The sequence below is a fragment of the Natator depressus genome, chromosome 9 (assembly GCF_965152275.1).
Source record: "Natator depressus isolate rNatDep1 chromosome 9, rNatDep2.hap1, whole genome shotgun sequence".
Lineage (NCBI taxonomy): Eukaryota > Metazoa > Chordata > Testudines > Cheloniidae > Natator > Natator depressus.
The window spans coordinates 84,324,205-84,348,976 of NC_134242.1; the positions used below are offsets into that span (position 1 = coordinate 84,324,205).

The following is a 24,772-nucleotide window of genomic DNA, read 5'->3' on the forward strand; positions in this document are numbered from 1 at the left end:
CTTCTCCAAAATTTTCTCCCTTTCTTTTTAATCAGCTGTAGCACAAACCTTCTGGTGAGGTTTTGTTCGAGCTCTTGGAATAGGCTGTGACTGTTTGCTTTTGTAGGTCATGGTGTACCTCCATTGCCTGCCAAGCTCTCAGAAGAGGACATGGTTCAGTCCAGCTATTCTTCTGGGGTGGAGGTTCCTGATGTGCTCAGTGGCACCCCAGCAATGCAGAAAGCTCCCCCCATAGACACTAATATTGCCAGCAAGATACCAGTCAAGAGGAAAGCAAGCAAAGGCCTGTTCAGGTCAGAGACTCTTGTGAATCCCACAGAGCAGACGGAGGGCAGTCACGCAAAGAGAGAGTCACTTAAAAGCTCAAAATCTCTGTCTGGAGAGGAAGACAACAATCTGGTTCTGAAGCAAGGAGCCAACTATACCATCTTTTCCATGAGCCATAAAGATGAGGAAATCGGCCTAGATCATGAACAGTTCAAGAACCTGAGAAGCTTTTGGGAGAAAGGTGCTGATACCGTAGTAGCAGGTAATGTTTCAGAGGAGTCCTTTGAAAAACCCAGCATGGTAGAGTCAAATGGGAGACCGTTCATATTGAGTCGCTCTCTCTCTGTACAGTCTAATCAAAGCCAAAATGGTGAAGAAAAGTCCAATGTCTCCATGAAAACCAGAATTCCCTACAAAAGAACAGTAACCTTCTCCTCTAGTGAAGATGAACCGTGCTACATAGCCCATTCAAGGAAGGTCTCGGCCTCCTCTATGGCCAGGTCTACATATGGCAAGAGCAAAGGGGCTGTGGCTGCTAGAAATGATTCATTGACTGAAAGTAATGGGAGGCAGGAGGAGGAGAGAAAGGCCCAACGCTGCTTGAGGAGATCCAAACTGCCTGTGCGAGTGCCTTCGATCAAAATAGAATCGCCCACGAAAGAGGGGCCCAGCAGCACATTTGAACCAGAAACGCCTGCCGATGAGTATGTCATGCCTGAAGAAAGCAGGCGCAAAGTGGACTCATTGGCGAGTAGGATTCAGATATTAATAGAACCTGTACATTCAGACAGTGATAGGGATAAAAGGTCTGATTTGGGCATTCAAGAAAACATGGAAACTAATGGAGAGCTGCCTGAGGCTAAGACACGTGAGCCTGTAGAAAACCTAATGTCCAAGGAACCAGCCACGGAGAGAGAAGCGATTCAAGGAACTGACTCAGCTGTATTCTCAGGTATTGAGAACTCCAACTACATCCCCAATGAAGTCCTAACAAGTAGGTTTTTTCCTACTTCCCTGCATATTCTCTTCCTGAAGGCCCTTTTTCCCTCCCCCTTTACTTCCTGCATAAAGTTTTTGTGCTTATGAAATGTGCCAGGATAACAGCTTTGGAGACTCACAAGTCCTCTGTTTGGCCACAGGTTTGTTGTAGAATGGGCAATAGTACTGAACAGTTCCCTCACATCATCCCACCAATGGACCTAATCTCTGACTTGGAGTCACCTAATTTGTGGATGAGGACAGTTCAGTCTGTCTGCTCATTCCACTCCCTCTCTCTCTCTGGAGGCTGCCATTAGAGAGCTTTTACCCAGAGATTTCATGTTAATTCGGTACCCAGCGGGATGCAAGTCCTTGTGTAAGGCCTTTGGGTTTATTACAGGAAACTTTTGTTCTTCCCATTGAAGTGTTGCTAGAAATATCAGACACCAGGCGCCTAATTTAGTACGGTGGTTATTTGGACTTTTTGCTTTGGTGATATGGAGACCTCTCCATCAGGAATTGGATTGAGGCCACCAAAGAGTGTTCAGATGCTAATGACTTTTGAGCATTTCTCAGGCCTCCAAGATTTTATCCACAATTAAACTTGTGCACAAAATTGCAGCCACAACTAATTGCACTGCCATTCTTCATCTCTCTGGATTTTTATACCCTGCTCCTCCTCATGGTAATGATGCTTTGCTATACCTAACTGCCTGAGGTGTGAGTTTGCCCCCCAGCAGCACCCATTGAGGCATGTAAGGAAAATGAATTGTGCCAGCGTGTAATGGAAGGTGGAAAAACAATACTTGCAATACTGGAGCTGTTTTTCTTAAAACGTGGGCTGGCTTCCTATGGACAGAAGTGGAAGGCTCCCTAGCCACCTTCTACTTTTATCATGGCCTAGAACAGTACTAAGTTAGGATCTAGTTAAAAACATTTTCTTTAAACTTCACCTACACTTATTTTCAAGTATTGTTGCTACGTCATGGCTTAGTCCCTATTTCTCCCAACATAGAAATACCGAATTGCACTTTCAGTTAATAGAAGTGTTTGATGTAGGTACCAGGCAATTTTTCAAAGATATATTTAAATTTCTTTGTCTACATGTTGTTATCACAGGAATGAGCCTGCCAGGTGGTGTGAGTTGTGTGGGAAGCTTTGTGCCTGTGATGGTCTATTTTGGGGACTAGATTAATCTTTTATCGTTTGCCTTTTCCATGATGGAGATACATTTTTGTTTTGTTTTGGGGGAGATTTTTCAAAGGCACAAATGGCTGTTAGATGCCTGCCTCCCACTGAAAGTCAGTGAGAGTCAAGTGCCTAAACTGCCGTGTGTGCTTTTCAATCTCCTCCTTTATTTGATCCAGTTAGTGTCCTAGTTATTTAATTAACATGCCGACGGTGAGACCCACAAGCCCTGGATCTATTTTTTCTTTTTATTCATTTGCTTATTTTGGTGCTTTGGTGTTTAATTTTATTTCAGAAGAAGGCGGGGATCAATCCCCTGTTGCCATGGCTCTGGCACGAGCGAATAGCATTAATCTAGCCAAGAGCATGGTGAACATTTACACAACCAGTGAGAGTGAGTAATGTCTGTCTTTCCTCTTTTTTTTACGTTTTCATAAGCTCATACTTTCAGCCTGGATCTTGCAGCCATTGGGTTCTTGTACGGGGACTAAGCAAAGAATGTTTCATCATCAAATTAGAAAGCTGATTCACACCCAGTAAACTTCTAACCAAATTGATGTTTATCTTTGGCTTGTCATACATTCTTCTAGGTGAAACCTTGGGAGCTTCAGGGGGTTGGTGAAAAGGCCATAACTTGGCTGTCTGTGCACTGCAGTCCAATCAGTGGCATAATGGGGTTGGGACTATGGCAGAATATGGATCTGCTGGCTGCAGTTTCTGTGTTGGGAGAGGCTGGAAGAGGTGATGCTGCAGTAGTGGTTCTAGACTGGCTGCACGAGGTCCCTACACGCTGCACAACTCAGTTATTTGGCCTTTGCACAGAGGATCAGGATTTCAGCCTCTATTTTAAGATTGCTATGGAGTTTTGTTCAGAGCCATAAGCCCTGAAGATAGCAAAACCAACTATGTAGTGTTGTTTTGATGTAATTTGTTTGCAAAATAATAAACCTGGAGGGAGGGTTGGAATCAGCAGCTTATTGTGTTTACTCCAGTTTAGAGGTAAAAATGACATGTAGGTTTCTATACTACTGAGAGGGTGCTTGGGCCCTTTGATCATTGTAGCTTGGTGGGGTGTATTGGCCTTCATGACTGAAATGTTTTGTGTGTGTATAATCTTAAAATCAAGCCCATTGTTTTAGAAAGGGGTTAGTCATTGGAAAGAGAAGTTAAGGATCAAATCTATTTTATTTAACTTGGTTGTTTAAATGCCTAACCCTCTTTTTAATGTGGTACATTTTTAAAACACAACAGGCTTTTTCCCCCCCACCCTTGTTTGTTTAATTTTGGAGTTTGGATCTTCCCCCTGAGATGTTGCCACATATTCTGAAAAACCAGCTAGTCAGTGCCAACGCTGTAACTGTGGGGGTTTTTTAATGTGAATAAGAATCTGTGCATACCATGTATTTGAAGACTGACCAAAATCTCAGGACCAAGTTTTGCTCCAAGTTACACCAGCGTAAAGCAGGAGGAACTGAGTTAAGTCAGTGGAGTTTCCCTGATTTACACTAGTTGACTGGGAGCAGAACTTGTCGTTAGATGTTCGTGACCAACATCACTCTTCTTAATAATAATGAAGAAGTGAGATGACTTTCCCCCCATATCTCATGCAGCATCAAGATCAAATTAGATCATAATAATGAATTTGATAACTTATGATCTGATTCAAAGCCCACTGAAATCAATGGGATTCTTCCCATGGATTTCAGTGGGCTTTGGATCAGGTACCTACATAATTGCAAAGAGAAAGCTGGATTCAAAATAAGCATCTGTCTGTTTTTATCAAAAGTATTGAAAGGAGAGTGTATACAACTCCTAAATTGTAGGCACAAATACTTAGTGATTTTTTGCAAACCGTGAATGCTGTATGCAATACACTGAGATGAAAATATCAATAATTTTGTTTTTGTGTTTATATTCTATCATAAATTAACAAGGAGATAAACTGTTGTTGTTCAGACTGAAGACAGTAAGTGACACACAATTCTTTAGGCTAATATTTAAATTAAATTAGCCACTAGAGGGAGTTTACACACTCTGAAAAATATAATGAAAACTCATTGAAATACTTTTTAGCTAACTTTTCTGAGCTATTTTCAGGGATACCATTCAACTTTATAGGGCTAAATTCAGATGTGAAGTAAGTGGGTAGAACTCCAGTGACTTCCAAGATCATTTCCCTAGGTCATCCCAAGCCCTATGTACAGTATATGCCACAGTTAATGGAAACTGGTTCGGTCTTCATTATGTTTTCCTGCCTCAGCCTATAGGACAACTTGTTGCCTTTTTTCCCCCATTTGTGCCTACAGCGTACAATAAGCCGCAAATGATAACTCATCAACTTCTTGAGCCCCAACGAACCAAAGAGCTGAGCAGATCTTCCCCTGTCCTTCTATCTGAGGTAGGGGTGTGCGTGTAGCCCAAACTCCACCAACTTTAACATGAATAACATGTTTAACATCTCAGTAAAATACATGGTTGCAAATGCTCTCTTTAAGTGTTGATTGAACCATAAACTCTGGAGATGATACTGGAGCACTCCCAGGGCTGGCCTTATGGGGCACTGTGGTCAGTGGGGCACTGTGGTCAAGAAGCAAGGAGCAGGGCAGGCCCAGGGTGCGAGGCCACAGAAGGGAGCTTGGGGCAAAGGGGTGGGGAAGGCAGCGAGTGCTGGGTGGGGAGCCTGGGGAGGCAGTGAGGATAGGGGGTGGGGTGGGGTACGGAGGCAGTGGGGGCTGGGCGGGGGGAGCCTGGGGAGGGAGTGGGGCCCTGGGATGACAAAATGCAAGTTTCCTCAGGGTGCCATTTTCCCTAAAGCCAGCCCTGAATAATCCTAAACTAGGCCTTAGGTTTGGGAGATTGAATCAAAAATCCTTTTTAACAGAACTAGTCCTAAAGGATACCCAGAACTTCTCCTTGGTCATTCTCCCCCAAGCCATAACGTTGTGGTGATCTCTTCAGCAAGGGAGATTGCATGCCACTCCATTGGTCATCAATTAATGATGATCTTTCAGTCAGACAGAGGGAATATCCCTGAGGAGACTCCCTGCACTACATTCCTTTTAAATCTTCTTCTAACCTACGTCTAATGGGAGTCTGCTGAGCTATTGGTTTTTGTGCATAGTGCTTCAGAGTGCTCGTACCGCAGTGTTTAAAGATGCCTGTTACTTTCTGCACAGACGGAATCAGACACTGCTTCAGAAATCAGCTTCCAGTTTAACAGACACAAAAAGACTCCTAGCATTGGCAGCCACTCCTCTGACATGGCATCAGTCTCTTCGGTAGGTACTTAATGGGCTCATCGTGCTAAAAAGAGGTTTTGCGGTAGGATGCAGTGACGCTGCATTTAGCTCTGGTGCTATGGCACCTGGAGTCTCCCATTATTTCTGGGCATTATGTTATTGTGAGGAGGAGGATTACTGTAGTGATTGTATTTTCTTTTTATTATTTATGCATGTATGTTATAGTTTGTGTCTAGAGGCCCCATCCAAGATCAAGGTCCCATTGTGCTAGGTGTTACGCAAACACAGAATAAGAAACAATCTCTGCTCCAAGCTATTTACTGTCTAAATAGAGAAAACTGACGATGTGGTGAGAAAGGAAGGATTATTACCCTGGTTTTATGGCTGGAGATCTGAGGCACAGATTAAGTGACTTGCTCATGGGCACGCAGGACATATGTGACAGAGCTGGGAACCAAACTCCGATCTCCTGAGTCCCAGTCCAGTGCCCCAACAGCAAGACCATCTTTCCGTTGTCAATAAATTGAAGGGAGTTCAGAGAAGCACAATAAAAGTGGGACTAAGGGAACTGATCTGAGGGAAGATTACATGATCTAAATATATTTAGCTAGGTGAAGAGAGGAGTATGGGAAAGGTATGTTGGGTGGGATTTTTAAAAACTGACCAACTGAGTTCAGGAGCTTTCAACAGGTCTTGTGTGTCTAACTCACTAAGGTGCTTTAGAAAATCCAACTCTAAACTCTCTGCTGGGGTAAGCCAATGCAGCACCTTATTAGGGCAGTGAATTTGGCTCCAAAAACTGAGAGGAAATATTTAGGGGATTCCTGAGGGGTAATGAAATGAAGTCAAGAAGGGAGAAAGGGGAGGCTGAATAACAGGGAAAACTCCCTATAAAATGGGAGTGAAATATTGCCCAGGGGTGTTGTGAAGGTTAATGACTTGCTTTGTATCCTGCAATGCCATCAACATATGCCTTCAATGAATCGAAGTAATTGGTGTAATAGAACTTACCCCTTTGCTTGTGTTTTATTTCTGCCTAATCACTTGCTCCTATTGAAGGCAATGGGATGGGCTGTGGGGGTTTTTTTGTTTGTTTTTTGTTTTTTAAATGGAGGCCCAAAGCCAGTGAGCATTTGCACAGCAGTGTTTGTGAGTGCAGAAGACTATGTAGGTGTCTAGCTATCCATTTCTCTGTGCAGATGCACAATTTGTACGTGCAGTCCTGGCAACCAGGCACACAAAGGAATGTATCTCATGGTACATCAGCTCCTCAGGGCAGGGGTTTTGTCTGCCTCTCTTTTGTACAGCACCATGCACATTGAGAGTGCTTCAACAATGTAATAACAATGGGGCTAATCCTGAGGTTCTTGCTCAGTTTTTCATCAGTCCTTACTCAGGTAGGGCATTCCCTGGCATCAGTGGGAATCAATCTGAATGAAAAACTGTATAACAGTTGAGTAAGGAACTTTGGGATTTGGCCCAATAACTGTAGATTTACAGGTTTCAGAGTAACAGCCGTGTTAGTCTGTATTCGCAAAAAGAAAAGGAGTACTTGTGGTACCTTAGAGACTAGCCAATTTATTTGAGCATAAGCTTTCGTGAGCTACAGCTCACTTCATCGGATGCATGCTGTGGAAAGTGTAGAAGATCTTTTTATACACACAAAGCATGAAAAAATACCTCCCCCCACCCCACTCTCCTGCTGGTAATAGCTTATCTAAAGTGATCACTCTCCTTACAATGTGTATGATAATCAAGTTGGGCCATTTCCAGCACAAATCCAGGTTTTCTCACCGCGCCCCCCCCCCACACAAACCCACTCTCCTGCTGGTAATAGCTTATCTAAAGTGACCACTCTCCTTACAATGTGTATGATAATCAAGGTGGGCCATTTCCAGCACAAAACCAGGGTTTAACAAGAACGTCTGGGGGGGGGGGGGTAGGAAAAAACAAGGGGAAATAGGTTACCTTGCATAATGACTTAGCCACTCCCAGTCTCTATTCAAGCCTAAGTTAATTGTATCCAATTTGCAAATGAATTCCAATTCAACAGTTTCTCGCTGGAGTCTGGATTTGAAGTTTTTTGTTGTAATATCGCAACTTTCATGTCTGTAATCGCGTGACCAGAGAGATTGAAGTGTTCTCCGACTGGTTTATGAATGTTCTAATTCTTGACATCTGATTTGTGTCCATTTATTCTTTTACGTTGAGACTGTCCAGTTTGACCAATGTACATGGCAGAGAGGCAATGCTGGCACATGATGGCATATATCACATTGGTGGATGTGCAGGTGAACGAGCCTCTGATAGTGTGGCTGATGTTATTAGGCCCTGTGATGGTGTTCCCTAGATATGTGGGCACAGTTGGCAACGGGCTTTGTTGCAAGGATAGGTTCCTGGGTTAGTGGTTCTGTTGTGTGGTATGTGGTTGCTGGTGAGTATTTGCTTCAGGTTGGGGGGCTATCTGTAGGCAAGGACTGGCCTGTCTCCCAAGATTTGTGAGAGTGTTGGGTCATCCTTCAGGATAGGTTGTAGATTCTTAATAATGCGTTGGAGGGGTTTTAGTTGGGGGCTGAAGGTGACGGCTAGTGGCGTTCTGTTATTTTCTTTGTTAGGCCTGTCCTGTAGTAGGTGACTTCTGGGAACTCTTCTGGCTCTATCAGTCTGTTTCTTCACTTCAGCAGGTGGGTATTGTAGTTGTAAGAATGCTTGATAGAGATCTTGTAGGTGGTTGTCTCTGTCTGAGGGGTTAGAGCAAATGCGGTTGTATCGCAGAGCTTGGCTGTAGACGATGGATCGTGTGGTGTGGTCAGGGTGAAAGCTGGAGGCATGTAGGTAGGAATAGCGGTCAGTAGGTTTCCGGTATAGGGTGGTGTTTTATGTGACCATCGTTTATTAGCACTGTAGTGTCCAGGAAGTGGATCTCTTGTGTGGACTGGACCAGGCTGAGGTTGATGGTGGGATGGAAATTGTTGAAATCATGGTGGAATTCCTCAAGGGCTTCTTTTCCATGAGTCCAGATGATGAAGATATCATCAATATAGCGCAAGTAGAGTAGGGGCATTAGGGGACGAGAGCTGAGGAAGCGTTATTCTAAGTCAGCCATAAAAATGTTGGCATACTGTGGGGCCATGCGGGTACCCATAGGAGTGCCGCTGATCTGAAGGTATACATTGTCCCCAAATGTAAAATAGTTATGGGTAAGGACAAAGTCACAAAGTTCAGCCACCAGGTTAGCCGTGACATTATCGGGGATAGTGTTCTTGACGGCTTGTAGTCCATCTTTGTGTGGAATGTTGGTGTAGAGGGCTTCTGCATCCATAGTGGCCAGGATTGTGTTTTCAGGAAGATCACCGATGGATTGTAGTTTCCTCAGGAAGTCAGTGGTGTCTCGAAGGTAGTTGGGAGTGCTGGTAGCGTAGGGCCTGAGGAGGGAGTCTACATAGCCACTTTAGATAAGCTATCTACGGTCACTTTAGATAAGTGGTCACTATTATCATGGTCACTTTAAATAAGCTATTATCAGCAGGAGAGTGGGTTTGTGTGTGGGGGGGAGGGGGGTGAGAAAACCTGGATTTGTGCTGGAAATGGCCCAACTTGATTATCATACACATTGTAAGGAGAGTGATCACTTTAGATAAGCTATTACCAGCAGGAGAGTGGGGTGGGGTGAGGTATTTTTTCATGTTTTGTGTGTATAAAAATATCTTCTACACTTTCCACAGTATGCATCCGATGAAGTGAGCTCTAGCTCACGAAAGCTTATGCTCAAATAAATTGGTTAGTCTCTAAGGTGCCACAAGTACTCCTTTTCTTTTTGTAGATTTACATGCAAGGAGTTCTGGTAGTCTCAACTTATTTCTTTTCTGAAAAACCCAATGGTGATATTGGGTTAGAATAACAGACAGCTGTCCTGTTGTGTGCTGGGGTAAAATGGCTCATTCGGTCTGCCATGGTCAGGAGACCCAGCTACCCTCATTCTCACAGAGCGCTTTGAGGTCTCAGGATGAAAAAAAATTCTGTGTCATTTGGTGAATTCAGACATCCAGTACTTAATAGCATGGCCCTGAAAGAGTATTCCCATCTGCACCTGGCCCGCACTCCACAAGGACTTGATCCCACAGCCCTTAGTCACATGAATTGGGCCAGTGTTATGTTGGTACCCAGGAGCCAGCTAAGATCAAGTACAGAGTTTTTACAGCGTGTTTTGCTGTGAATGTACTTTAATTGTTGCTTTTCCCAGCATAATGAGGCTGCCTACCTTATTAGCACTAACCTTGTTCTTCTGCCTGGACAGGTAAGTGGTAGCGTTCTCAGCGTCTACAGTGGTGATTTTGGGAGCGTTGATGCACAAGGGACTGTTCAGTTTGCTCTGGATTATGATGAGAAAAACCGAGAATTCCAGATTTGTGTTTCCCAGTGCAAGGACCTGGCTGTGGTGGATGAGAAGAAAGGCAGATCTGACCCGTGAGTGAGGCTTATTTGTTTTGGTTTTATTTCTAAATTGCTTGATCATTTTCCCTAGGGGATTCTTGCTTTACCTGTTTAATGTTTTCTGTTTAGAAATGTATTGGTTTCCTCCCTCCCTCCTCCAGATTTCTCCCGTTGGCTTGGCAGTACTGCCTTACTGGCTGCCAGCCCTGCACTCACTGGAATCGATAAGGGATTTGCCACTGACTTAAATTTGAATGGGATTTTGAAACTTCAGGCCCTGGTCATGACCAGGACCTGAGCACCTGGAATTCCTGTTGAAGACAATAGGGGATATGGGTGCCAAAGTTCCCTCTAATTTTTTACATCCATGTGCGGAATGAATTTTGCTATGTGCACCGATATGGTGGTGATGTGTGGCAGGGGTGGGGCTGGGGAGTTTGGAGTGTTGGAGGGGGCTCAGGGCTGTGGCAGAGGGTTGAGGTGCAGCGGGGGATGAGGGTTCCAGCTGGGAGTGTGGGCTCTGGGGTGGGGCCAGGGATAAGGTGTTTGGGGTGCAAGCTGCCCCACGGCTGCGGCAGGGAGAGAGGACTCCCCCCAGCCCTCTCTCGCCGCAGCGGCTCTGAGGCTGGGTCTGGGGGAGAGGTGCCTCTCCTCACCTGCTTGATAGCCTGTTGTGCAGCTTAGAGGGAACTTAGATGGGTGCATGATACTCCTTATGATCAGACTCTTGTTTATTTTGGTTCCTAGAGACCTTTGGCATGTAGTGGCAAAAACTCCATCACAACATTGCAAACATATTTGTGGATGTCCATGATGGTTCTCCATCATGTGAAGCTGAAAAGGATAATCTCCCTTTTAACCTTTATAGGACCTTCAGTGGATGTCTTCTGGATCTACAGCGTAGGACAAAACCCACAGTACAATTTTGGGGGAGGGGGAAATTTTAAGAAACACTTTTGGTGTGATGCACAAGTAATACTCTGCAGTAGCAAATTTTGAACCTAGTGTACGTTCCTTCTGGTGTAGAGGTGCCCCATACACTGAAAGGAAATCTATCTGCATATGTGGCCCCATTGCCATAGTATCTGAATGACTTGCAAACATTAATAAATTATCCTGTGAGGCAGGCAAGAATTATTAATCTCCATTTCACTGATGGGGAGCTGCGGCACAGAATCGGAATGACTTCACCAGGAGTTTGAAGCAGAGCTGGGAATTGAACCCAAGTCCGTTAATCCAGTACCCTATCTGTGCGATCATCCTCTGTCACCCAAGCAATAATTTACAAATTTCCCTCACACCTATGTGCCATAATCCTGACCTGGAGGTATTACTTCTGGGAGCAAAAGGGTAGTTCCTTTCTCAGGCAAATTCCAAACACTGTATTGGCATGACAAGCTAGACAGGCATTTCCAAAGCATAAAGCATTCAGAAGACCTTACATCCCTCACCTTAAGCCTGCTGGAGATCAATACAGATAATAGAGCATTTGGCTAGGATGGAACTTCACAGTATATTTGGGGTATATTCTCCTGTGTCCATTTTGTGCCTTATCAATCCTTGGCCTCTCTATGGAGAATCCCTAAAAAAAGAGCACTTTGGTCCTAATTGTAATGGTGGTTCTTCTGATGTGGATGCTTCTCCACTAGCAATTGGATGGTTTCAGACGGTGATAGCTTCTGATTACCACCAACACAGTTCGGACTCAAACATGGTGACAGGCTCAGTCCCCTTGAGACATCCCACCTCTCCTCCTCTCTTCTCTTATTTCACCCTTGCACAATGTCACTGCGATCTTGCACATACAGATATCTTATGGTATGACAGCTGATCCACTACCCCATTTATTGTTACAGAAAATGGTCTTTAATGCTTTCTAAATCATTACCAGTTTTACATATTGGCTGGGGAGCCACCTTCTTCTGGTTTCATTAGAGTTCATCCATCTCCACTGAATGATTTATAACTTCATGCAGAAGCCAAGTTAATATTCTAACCGGTTTCTTAGTTTTGGTTCCAGATTGTCAACTACAGGTCTTTTGTTAGCATAAATTCCATGTAACCATTCAGAAATCTCCCGTTTGTTGGAGTATGGCAGTGTGGAATGTTACTCAGCTGGAGTTCTTTTTTTTCCAGGTATGTCAAAACTTACCTGCTCCCAGACAAAGCTAGAATGGGCAAGAGAAAAACTTCGGTGAAGAAGAGAACAGTGAATCCCATTTACAACGAAGTGTTAAGAGTAAGGACATTTCTGACGAGCTTTATTCTAGCACACCTGGATCTTGCTGGCAACACCAGGGTCTGATCCTTAGAAGTGCCGAGCACTTGGAAGCCCCTGTTGACTTCACTCAGAATTGTGGGTACTCCTAACCCCTTTGGATGTGGCCCTCAAGCTTGGTGTTCCCTGCAATGTCACCCAGCCCTGGTCTAAGCAGGCTACCTCCATTACTAGACTAGATGATCATAATGGTCCCTTCTGACCTTAGTATCTATGAATCTATGACTGAGAAGATAGCCCAGCCACCATGCGCATTCATGCTTTGACCTCTAGGGTGAGGCTGCCAGCAAGGATACTATATTGGGTTTTGTGATGTGGATAGATAACTAGAAGGCCTATACAGCTCACAAAAGCAACATTGGATAAAACTAACTCTCTGTGTGCATTCTGGTGAATGTTAGTTCTTTATAAACGGTAACTACTGAAGTGTCACATCCACTTTTATGAGGTTGGTAATTATTATTAAACCCTCATGGACTGAGGAAATTAAGACAGGTTAAGTGACTTGACCAAGACCACAGAGTGAGACCTGTCAAAACTGGGATGAGAACTCTAGTCATTAGCTGTCAGGCTTGTGTGTCCACTAGACCAGGCTATCAACAGCCCCTCCTCATCTCACCTAATCATTTCCCTGCTATTACAGGAGCCTCTGGCACTGGTGCACCTCGGTCCCTCCTGTTCTCTGCCCGTGGCACGTAATAGACTAGTCTCCTGTGGGCTATCACATTTTGGTCTCATTTCAGTGGTTGGGTTTTGTGCGGGGGTGCTGGCTGGTGCTGTTGGCCTGTGATATACAGGAAAGCAGACTAGATCTGCTGGTTCCCTTCTGCTCTTAACACTGGCAGCTTAGCAAAGGACCCTGTTCATGCGTAGGTACTGGCCTGGAGGGAGCTTGTGGTAGTGACCCTTGTGCCATCAGTAATGTCCAGGGTGGCACGATTCCCACTGCATAAATAGGTCTGGGATCCTCCAAAATTTCAAGGGACTTGTGCGTGAGAGTTTTACAGACCCCAAAGTCTGGGGAGGAGGGGATAGGGAAGGAGAAGGGGTGGCTTGCAGATAACCTCAGATCTTTTGGAAAAATCAGTGGCCGGTATCCAGCCCTGTTGTTTGGGTTACACTTTCAAGGCTTTTTGCAAGAACAAGAGGCTACAAACTTACTTTAAACAAATGCAAAAGAAGTGGCAATTAGCTAAAACCTTTCTTAATCCCCAAAATCAGAGAATTGAGATGTTGCCAACCCTCACGACTCTATCATGAGACGCATGATAATTTGGTGGGTTTCTTAAAGCCACAGGTGCTGGAGGCCTGTGATAACATGAGAATCTCTGCTTCCTCTGAAAGGCAAAAAACTCTAGCTGGTTGCGAAGGAAAATTTGAAAATATAAAAGCAGAGGGCCAATAAAAAGACCCCCAAATGTATATTCTCTCTACAAATCTCATGGCTTTTAAAGCTAGTCTTATATTTATTGGGAGGGCTGACTCATGATTTTTGAATGTTTAGGGTTGGCAATACTGGGATTGGAAGAGGGAGTTTTAATGAGTTCTGAGAGCCCCTATGACCAGCTGTGCCTGAGCTATGTATTTCCTCTACCCTGCACTGGCTACCATTCATAACATAGGAATATTCGGCATTCACCACTATGATCTTACTGATGAGCGCTCGAAGGATTAATTAAAATAAAAAATCCTGTATAATAATTATTGTAAATGTATTGGGGCATCCTTATAAAAACAGAAGTCATTGTTTCCCTGCTCCCAGAAAAAGGCATTAGCAATATCTGAATCAAGTATGAAGCAGCACAAGTCTAGGCTGACATGGGATTTATAATTTTCCAAAGAAGGGGGCCCAGTCCTTTGAAATAAGCATTGAGCGGGTGTCTTTTTGGTTTGTTTTCTATAGATTCTTTCTTTCTTTGGGCTGGACTGAGACAGGTTATTACTTTGCGTTTGCAATGATAAAAAACTAGGACTATCTTAAAATTATATTTAACATTCAGACAAAAGCAAAATATTTTGACAAGTCCAACCCTCTTTTTCTCCTCTCTAGTATAAAATAGAGAAAATGGTGTTGCTGATCCAAAAATTAAATCTTTCCGTGTGGCACAATGACCCACTAGGACGTAACAGCTTCTTGGGAGAGATAGAAATAGACCTAGCTAGCTGGGATTGGAGCAACAAGAAACTCAACTGGTACATGCTGAAGCCACGGGTAAGTATGTCTCAGCTGGTATCCTACTAATTTGTTAATTATGACTGAGAGTTTCTGATGTGAATATTTTATCAAAATGTTGAACTCAATATCTTAAGTAACAGCTTGACAAAATGGCACAGCACCAATGAAAGGACACAGCGTTCCACTTGGAAATGGGGCCTTTGGAGCCAGAGTGGGGCATCCATTGCAAAGTTACTGTAACTGCCCAATGGAAACCTGGGATCTGTTAGTGCCTCATCTGATCTCTAACTGCCGCAGTAGGCAGAGAGGCAAGGCCCAAACCACGTGGCAATTTCTAAGTCAAAAGCAACAGCTTACTTTGCACTTGGAAATTAATCAAAAGGCGGTCCAGACAAAGGCAAAGCAAAAAGTGTCATTCCATTTCTCTGTTTTCTTCACATACTGCATGGAGGAGAAAGTTATTGGAACATCTCAAGGCTACAGCCTCTTTCCTTCTATAACTAGGCATTGCAACACACCCTGACAGTCAGATAACTTGGATATCAAGTGACAATGGACTTGTTGGTGCCGCCATGTTGAGATGCCCAGTTTGAGATCCCTTTCAAGAGACCTGATTTTCAGAAAGTGATGAACACCTGCCCTCTGAAAAATCAAGCCCCTTTAGTGTGTCTCAAACTGGTTTAATGAAATCACAAACCAATTTTGGGCCTTTGGGTTCTCACACTCCAAGTGAGGAAGCAAAGCCTCAGAGTGAAGAGCCCTCCCCTGAGAACAGACTGCCCCAGCCATGAATACCTAGGACTATCCGTATGAACATCCCGACTGCTCTTAAATGCTGCAGTGTATTTTAGGCTAAACATGCGCTTGTATTAGCACATCTTGGATCTTTCTTTTTCAGACCCTCTCTGCCATTAATGGTGTGGATCATCGAGGCGTGATGAATCTGTCTATTAAATATGTCCCACCAGGAAGCTTAGGTAAAATATATTTTATACATTAAGAAGAAATATTGCCGTGCCTACAGGGCATGCAGCTTGCAACCCAGTCTATTTAAGGCCTGATTAAAGGATAATCTCATTAGAGCAAGAGATGGCCTTTGTGATTTGCGTGAATGAAGAGCCGCAGGTGCTGTGTACTTCAGTATGCAGGTTGTGTATGGTTTGTGCTCAGCTCCGGGTTAGACAGGAGCCTTGGTCTCACTCATCAGTGCACTCTGCCCACAGTTTTAAGACAGCCATGCTGGCAAGCTCTGAATGGAGCCCTGTTTAGACTTCCTCCACCATGGGGGCTGGTCGCTGCAACGTGGGGTGTTATGGAGGGAAAGGGGATGGAAATCCTTCTGTGTTAGTCTTGGGTGGAACATTCATTAGCCAGGGGACTACAGTCTGCTTGGACCTCTGATAGGGTCCAAAGGAAATCTTTCTCTGAAGTGGGAAGAAGCGGTGTGGGTTAGCACTAGGACAACAGCAGATTTAGGATGAAATGAGCAGAAAAGAGGATAGAACATACCCTTGTACTCTTTGCTATCTCCCCTCAATAATGCAGATCAGGTGTCTCCTCTCTCTTCCATGCTGCAGAGAGCTTTTCAGTCCTGCCAGTGCCTCTGCCTCTGGCTGTGAGCACATACTGTCTCTACCTCCCAAGCTGCTACACAGCCAGACTGTCCTGATAAAATGGCTTTTCTGGGGGTGTAGCACCTTCTGTTGGCCCGTGAGAGGAAGTGCTGTTTTAATGTCTCTAGTAGGAGTATTTCATTGGGACTAACAAGCTGATAAGCGGCTGCACACCAGCACAACTGGTATCTAGCTGTTCTGTGTTGTGGGAAGTAGGGGACAGAGTTGGGCCCTGGATCCACCCCTTCACACTTTAGTGAAGAAAGCTGCTCCTCTGCTTGCTGACTACTATTAGGACTTGATTGAAAACAGTTCTATTTTCTGAAATGGCAGGTCCAAAGAATCCTTCATCTGGGGAAGTTCATATCTGGGTCAAAGACAGCAAGGACCTCCCACAGTTGCGCCCTTCTGGAGTTGACTCCTTTGTGAAATGGTAATTGTATGAGCTTTTTCCCATATACACAAGTGGGGAAAATCTTAGTTTAGATGCAGGGCTCACACACACACCTTCCTGGAGACGTCTTTTTGGAGGCGTTTTCTTCTAACGGTCATACCTAGCAGTGCATCAGTTCTTTGCACTTATAAATAGCTGCACGCTATCTTAGGTGCAGTGCTCTGTTCTCTAGGATCATCTGGAGTGAATTGCCTTTTGTTGTTCACCATAGAGCATATCCAGAAGTCCTTACTCTGGCAAAATTCCCACTGAAATCAATGGGAGTTTTGCCTAAGTGAGGACTGAATAAAAATGGAGGGAGGGCCTCTGGGTCTGACCTTGTGCGTTCAGGCGAAATTGAGAATTTTGTGTATCAAAGCGCACACACACACACGGAGGTAAGGGAGGCTTGTCTTTGTATGCTCCTTTTTGCGTGAAAGATTGATATACTTAAACAGCGTGGCTGCACCACTCTAATCATCACATAAGCATGTAAAGTACAGAACCATAGTTTCAGTCTTGGTCTCAGCAAAACGTGTTCAAGTTTATAAAGGCAGCTGAGATGGGGAAGAGTGAAGTGTTGTGTTTTCTCGGGGGCGGGCGGTCATGTTGGATAGTCAGCAGAACATGAGCTCCCAGTGCAGTTCTGTGGCCAAAAGGGCTAATGTGATCCTTGGATGTATAAACAAGAGAGTGTAGAGTCAGAGTAGAGAGGCTATATTTACCTCTGTATTTGGCATTGGTGCAATCACTACTGGGATACTGCATCAGTTCTGGTGTCTACATTTTAAGAAGGATGTTGAAAAATTGGGGAGAGTTCAGAGAAGAGCCCTGATTAAAGGATTAGAAAACCTGCCTTATTGTGAAAGATTCAAGGAGCTCAACCTATTTAGCTTAATAAAGAGAAGGTTAAGGGGTGACTTGATTACAGATTAGAAGTACTTCTATGGGGAACAGAAATTTGATAATAGAGGGCTTTTCAGTCTGTAATAAGATAGACAAATTTAGACTAGAAATAAATTGCAATTTTTAACAGTGAAGGTAACTAACCATTGGAACAACTTACCAAAGATTGTGGTGGGTTCTATGCCATTGGCAATTTTTAAATTAAGATGAGATGTTTTTCTAAAAGATATGCTCCATTTCAAACACAACTGTGGGACTTGAAAGAGTAACTAATACAGGGAAGTTCTCTGGCCTGTATTACACAGATGGCTAGACTAGATAATCACAGTGGTCCCCGCTGAGCTTAACAATCTACAAATCTATTAAATATGTCCAAAATATTGTCGGCTTTTCAAATTTTATCTGTTTTATGGAAAAAAGAGCATATCTCAACATTTCCCTTCAAAATGTTCTGACAAGTCTATGGGCTAGGGTTACAGTTGGGGCCAGTTGTAGCCCAGGGATAGGTGAGTGTTGGGACATGTAGTGGGCCCCAGGTAAGGTTGGAGTTAGGGCTGATAGTGGTCCTCAGACCAGGGTTACAATTGGAACAAGTTGGAGTAGCCAGGGTAGTAGTTAAATGTGTTGTGACCAGTGCTGGCCTTGAGCTATAGGGTGAGAATTGGGGCCTGTAGAGTTCTCTGGACTAGGGTTAGGCCTGGAGCTGTTAGGTACCCAGGATTAGAGTTATGGGTGAATGGTTACCATGGGAACTGGTGGTGGTTGCTGGGTTGGGTTTGACTTGGGGCCTAATTCAAGACCCTGGGTAAGGGCAAAACTGGGGGGCTCAAGCTATGGTTTGACTGTGGAGAGGTTAATGTTGTTGTATAGGATTTCTGTCTCTGAACTATGTTCAAGGTTGGAGCCTGTAAGTGGCCTTCAAGTAAGGTATGGGGTACTGTAGACTAGTAGAGTTAGGGATAGGGCTGGTTGAGGACCACAGACTAGATTTAAGGTTTGAAATCATAAGTGTCATTCAACTAGGGGTTGGTCCCCTAGGTTCATGGTGGGTAGGGCACCTTGGATGTGGATGTGAGTTGCCGTTAAGGGACTCTGGGGCAAGTGTTTGAGCTGATGTGGATTGGAGTGCTGCCAAAACACACAGTTTTAAATGTTTTCTATAGAGCCCTAGCTCCTGAATAAAAGTGATTACACAGAATTTTACCTTGCTTTTTTCTTAATGAAAGATTTTTAGCCTACTTGTTGGGGAGACAAGTGTGAACACATGAACGTTAAAATCCCAAACAAGATGACAAATAGAAAAAAAACAAATATATATTTTTTTTAATTTCATGAATTTAAGTCCAATGTCACAATTTTTTGAGCTTAAATAATGACTTTTGAATGGTTGAAGGGAGAGCTGATGGAATGGTAAGGCTATGATCCCCAAATGGGGGTTAAAGTTGAGGAAAGGGATAGAGTTGAGGGTCAGCAATGGGGCCAGCAGAGGGCCTCAGGCTAGGGTTAAGGTTAGGACTTGCAGGGCTCGCCCAGCTACAATTAGGCCAGAAAAGGGCCCTGGGCTATGATAAGGATTAGGAATGGGGCAGGCAATGGCTCCAGGACTAGGGTTAGAGGTGGAGCCAGCAGAGGGCCCCAGAGGATAGGTGACAGAGGGCTCAGGCTTGGTTTAAGATTGGGATCTGTGGGCTTGCCTGCCTACAGTTAGGTTTGGGGCTGGCAGAGGGCCCCAGGATTAGAGCTAAGGTTAGGGTTAGGGCTGTCAGAGGGCTGTTGTGACAGTTGGGCCTACAGATTTATGCTAATTGTTCACAGCTGAGCTCACAATGAGTGAAAGTTCTTGAAGTGTCTCAATAACCTGCAGCAGCAAATGTTGATGGGGAAAGTTGCAAAAGGAAGACAGATTGAACTGCTCCAAACAAAAAGGTGTACTGATATAACTCAAGGACTGTGTTAAAATCATGCCTGGTAAACAAGACCATGTGAGGCTGAAAATCAAAATTGATGTGTCAGAAATTAGGCCTTATTGGTGGACAAAATAGTGAAAGGATGGGCTATTCCATTGGGGGTGGGGGGATCCTTAAAGAAAGATTTTTTTGGAAGGAAAAATTCGCTACTGGAGTGAACTTCACCATCATGCCTGCCACTCCCACCATTTCCTGGGACCCCCGACCTTCTTTATTCTAATCCTAAGAGATGTCCTGACCAGACTGGGTCAGAGAGGGAGAAAAATGACATCCCCACCTTTGCGGGCTTCAGCTAAATCCTGAATACCAACTGCGATGTGAGACTTTGTCCCCCTTCTTTCTATTCTTTTCCTTCCATCTTTGTTCTCATTCCTATTCCTCTCCTTTTTCCTTCTGTCTGGTAAGAGTCTGGCTTAGTCAGCTAAGACTGTATATTTTGCAACACTTCTGTAAGCCTGTGAGCAGAGTGAAGCTGCTAAAAGCAGTGCCCTAACCAGCTTGATGCTGGTATAAGTTTTCCAGTCTCAAAGTTGCTGGTAAGACTGTGTGCTGTGCCTGTGTTTTTTCCAGCTGTGAGGTTGCAAGAATCAATGCCGGAAACAGAAGCTACATTTTCTATCTTTGGTGTTTTTTGGTTTCTCCTCTTTTTGCATTCATCTTGTTTTTTCTTCTAGGAAACAGGATCAGACTTTAATAACAGCAATGACCATTCCAGCCCAACTCTACTAACTTCTTCTCTCTTCCCCAAAAAGGACAGTTACCATCTAAGATACTAAGAGGGATAGTCTTTCTAAAATCTCTCTAGCTAAAGGGAAAGGGAACAAGGGATGGTGTTAAAATGAAAGCCTTGTTTAATACTTTACATTTCAATTGCATTATCTGTTTTTCCTTCTTTTCTGTATCTTTAATACATGGTTTTAAAAGATTTGTAAAGGTGTTTGCCATGATACTAAGCAGGCTGAGGTTTCTCTATCCCAAACCTTCTTTAATGTTGGACAATGACAAGGTCCTTAACACCTTTGATCCTTTGGGCCCATATGTTCCATCTAAATTAATACAAGGCCCTGGGCTAGGATTAGGGGTGGGGCCTTTGGCTGACTGCAACACAAACCCTGGCCTGGCTAGCCCTAATCACCCCAGCATAGGTTGAGGTTTGCAGCCAGTAGGATTCCCTAGGCTCAGGTTAGGGTTGGGGCCAGCAGAGGGCCCTGGGCTCACGTTACGGTTGCGGCTGGTAAGTCTTGCTAGTCTAAGGCCAGGGGTGGGGACTGTATGACTCACTGGGCCAGAGTTGGAGCTAGTAGGGCTTGCTGGCCTATTAGGTTTGGAGTTGGTAGGGCTTGCCAGGCTAGGATTAGAGTTTGGGGCTGGTTGGGCCCTCCGGGATATGGTTAGGGTTTGGATCGGTAGAGCTTTCCAGGCTAGGGTTTGGATTAGAGCCATTAGGATTGGGACTGGAAGAGATCTGTGATCTAGAGTTGTGGCTGGAACAGGGCCTAACCTAGGGTAGGACTGTGGCCAATGGGGAACCTCTAACCATGGTACGTTTCACCATGCTAGGTGTAGGGTTGGGACCAGTAGGTGTTCGTTTTGGGTTAAGGTCAATAATTGTACCAATGCTACCCTTGGGTGTATTTCTTGTAGGAATCTTTGAGTTTGTGTTAGGGTCGGATCCTGTAGGACTTTCAGTCTTGTTTAGAATTTGTGCTGAGATGTGGTCCAGAACTATTATTAGGATTGGTACCGGATTATTGTTAAGTATCACAGTAATTGGGTTCTTGTGCTAATGTCCGTTCAAGACATTGTTTATTTTAAAAAATCAAATTTATTTTTATAAATATAAACTGAAAATGAATAATTTTTATAAGTGCTCACCAAATCTTTGCCAAAACCATCAAATTTTAAAATAGTGGAAACTCTTCATGAAAACTTTCACTTTTAAGATGGAATCTTATGACAAAAAATCTTTTATTTAAAACTTTTGACTATTCTAATGTCTCTAGAGACTAGTTGTTAAATTGAGACCAAATTTCCCCTAAGCTCACAATTGAGGAGTCTGTGGACCCAGAAATTTGGTTCAGATCCATCCTTTCCAAAAAACAAAACCAGAAAATAGTTTTAAAAATTGTTTAACTCTGCATTACATGATGATTTTTTTTCTCCTCTCTAAGCTATGTGCTTCCAGACACCAGTAAGAAGAGTTACCAGAAGACCAGAGTTATTAAAAGAGACCCAAACCCTGTTTTTAATCACACTATTGTGTATGATGGGTTCCACACAGAAGATCTGAAAGATGCCTGTGTTGAGCTGACTGTGTGGGATCATGAAAAACTAACCAATCACTTCCTCGGAGGGATCAGGCTGGGCCTTGGGACAGGTAACTGGATCCTTATTTGAGTCAGGAGAATTTTTTTTTCTTTAAACTAAATTTTGTTCAATATTGTCGCCGTTCTACTAAGCCATAGAACATGATGGGGCCTTCCAGGTCTGCTTCATGTTGGAGGAGACGTCAGTGACAAGGAGCGTGGGTGTATTCCAAGTGTAACTTGGATTTACATGCACACACCAGTCCTAGGTCAGAGGTGGTCACAAATGGCATGCTGGCAAACCCTTCTTTCAGGAATCTCAGCCCAAACACCAATATCCCTCCCAATGTTCTCATGGGCTAAAGTGGGCTGGACCTGCCCCCAGAGAGTGGGAGAGTTGCAGAGAGAGCTCATCCTGCACTCACCCTGATGCAGCAACTCCTGTCGTGAGGGGCTGGCTGGGCTCTGCTCCGACATTCTGAGCATGTGCCAGGCTTGGACAGGGGCCAGGAAAGGCCCGTAGGGAGGCATACATGGTCTCAGAGCAAGGAGCACATTAGAGAGCACAGGAAGAGAAGAAGCAGGTTGCAATGCCTGGAGCAGGGAGTCAAGCCCAGCCAGCCCTGCAAGCCAAGAGCCATTTCAACCAGGACAGGGGGTTTTATAGGTGAAAGCAGGACAGTCTTGCAAAACCTGGGACTGTTGGGAGGTCTGCACGAATACCTGGATCCTAGGAAGCAACTCCCCCCCAAGAACTGGCTCTAGTTTGAGAAAGAGAGGAAACGCTCCTTCTGTTTGCAACCGCTCCCCCAAATAAAGTACAGCACTTCTTCATTGACTGAATAGTGCTTACACAAGTCCTTTTTCTTAATGTGTATCAGCACTACCGAGTAACTCCCTCTGAAACAATATATTGACATTTACAAGACAGACCAATAATGAATACCTTACAATGGCGTTGGATGCATACTGGGTACTCATGGTGCACAGTCAGTTCTGAGATTATGGTAGCTAGAAATAAAGCACAAAATGGAAAAGTATAGTCTGCTGGACATAAATATTGTTAGATTTATTTGGATCACAGTAGTGCCGACAACCCCCCATTGAGATTGGCACCCCATTTTGCTAGGTGCTGTATAAACATATTAAGAGACAGTCAAAGTTTACAGTCTAAGGTCCCAATTCAGGCAAGCACTTACACATGTGCCCAACTTCAAGTGTGTTATTTCAGCAGGATTATGACCCTTAAGGTCAGGGATATGCTGATATATTCTGCCAATGGGGCTCCTAAATAGACCAGATACCCACAGGGTGAGATATAGATGATGTCAGAGTTTCTGTACCAAGATTTCTATATGGATGTCCATTAGAAATTGTGTTTTCTGACACACTGCTTCGATGCCCTTCACTTGGATAGTCATCCTTTGTTGCCTCTTTGCTTCTGTTCCAGTCTTACTTCCCCCCGCTCCTTTTCAGGGGGGAGATCTTCACAGAATCTTAGACATGAATGGCTGGAAGGGACCTTGAGAGCCATCAGTCCAGCTTCCTGCTCTGAGGCAGGACCAAGTTGATCTAGACCATCCCTGACAGGTGTTTGTTCAACAGATTCTAAAAAACTTCCAGTGTTGGGGATTCTACAACCTCCCTTGGAAGTGTGTATTAGAGCTTAACTGCCCATACTGTTAGGTTTTTTTCCCCCCTCATATCCAACATAAATCTCCCTTGCTGCAGATTAAGCCCATTACTTCTTGTCCTCCCTTCAATGGACATGGAGAATAACTGATCGCTGTCTTCTGTATAACAGCCCTTCACCTGTTTTGAAGACTGATCAGGTCACCCCCTCAATCTTCTTTTCTCAAGACTAAATATGCCCAAATGTTTTTAATCTTTCCTCATAGGTCAGGTTTTCTAACCTATTATCATTTTTGTTGCTTTCTTTTGGATTCTATCCAACCCCTCATCTTTCCTGAAGTGTGGTTCCCTGAACTGGACACAGTACTCCAGCTGAGGCCTTGCCAGTGCCAAGTAGAGTTGCCTGTATCTTACATGTCACTCCTGTTCATAGGCCCCAGAATGACATGAGCCTTTTTTGCAACTTTGTCACACTGTTGACTCATATTCAATTTGTGATCCCCAGATCCTTTTTCAGCAGCACAGCCAGCTAGCAGTTAGTCCCCATTTTTTAATTGTGCATTTGTTTGCAGGGGGTTCCTTCCTAAGTGAAGTATTTTACACTTGTCTCTATTGAATTTATCCTGTTGATTTCAGACAGATTTTTCTAATCTGTCAAGGTCATTTTGAATTCCAATCCTGTTCTCCAAAGTGCGTATGGCTCCTCGCAGCTTGGTGTCATCTGCATATTTTATAAGCACACTCTCCCCTCTATTATCCCAGTCCTCCTGCCTTTAATACAAATAGTTGACCTAAACAATGGTGCCTCCTAATGCAGAGATTATAATCAACATTATTGACACCAAAGAAATGAATTCCATTCTGCTGAAATCTGTTCTATGCCTTTTTCTGATGGTGCTCATTGTGGGTTAGCTTGCAGCATGTCCTACATTTAGGCCTTGGCAGATTGACAGTTTCATGTAGAAAAATACAAAGTGCAACAAGTATAACTCAAAGAAATCTAAACTGCATTCATTTATGATTAGACCAGGAAATTGTTACAGGAGGCCTTGCTGAGAGGGAAGAGGCAGAGGAAGTCTCAATGGGTTATAATACAGGATGAACAGTCCCCAGGGGTTGTTTGGAAAACATTTGTAGCAGTTGAAAAGATCTTCCTCTCAGATGTACTTAACAGTGTGGGACTTGCCAGCACACCCTCTGTTTTCTGTCTCTTAACATGTCACCAAGAGAGTTATGAAGTTCCCAACTGTGAAATAGCAGCTAATAAATGAGATATAAAAATATCACATTCAGGCTTCATTGTTGCCAATATGATCTGGTCCAAATTCAGACATTTATCTGCTTGGCAGTGTTAT

The 24,772-nt window shown here is 44.0% G+C and overlaps 1 protein-coding gene across 6 annotated transcripts in view; it reads left to right on the plus strand.

The window, feature by feature from the left end:
• LOC141993154 (synaptotagmin-like protein 2) overlaps positions 1–24,772 on the plus strand; it is a 68,919-nt gene that overhangs the window by 40,371 nt on the left and 3,776 nt on the right. For 3 of the 6 annotated variants that reach the window (XM_074962504.1, XM_074962503.1, XM_074962501.1), the window contains exons 7-16: positions 107–1,261; positions 2,729–2,827; positions 4,740–4,831; positions 5,610–5,711; positions 9,970–10,139; positions 12,243–12,345; positions 14,435–14,596; positions 15,459–15,537; positions 16,507–16,606; positions 21,651–21,856. In XM_074962504.1, coding sequence (XP_074818605.1) covers positions 107–1,261; positions 2,729–2,827; positions 4,740–4,831; positions 5,610–5,711; positions 9,970–10,139; positions 12,243–12,345; positions 14,435–14,596; positions 15,459–15,537; positions 16,507–16,606; positions 21,651–21,856 — 2,268 coding nt within the window. The remainder of the gene's footprint in view (positions 1–106; positions 1,262–2,728; positions 2,828–4,739; positions 4,832–5,609; positions 5,712–9,969; positions 10,140–12,242; positions 12,346–14,434; positions 14,597–15,458; positions 15,538–16,506; positions 16,607–21,650; positions 21,857–24,772) is intronic. The other 3 variants (XM_074962505.1, XM_074962507.1, XM_074962506.1) reach the window with 3 other exon arrangements.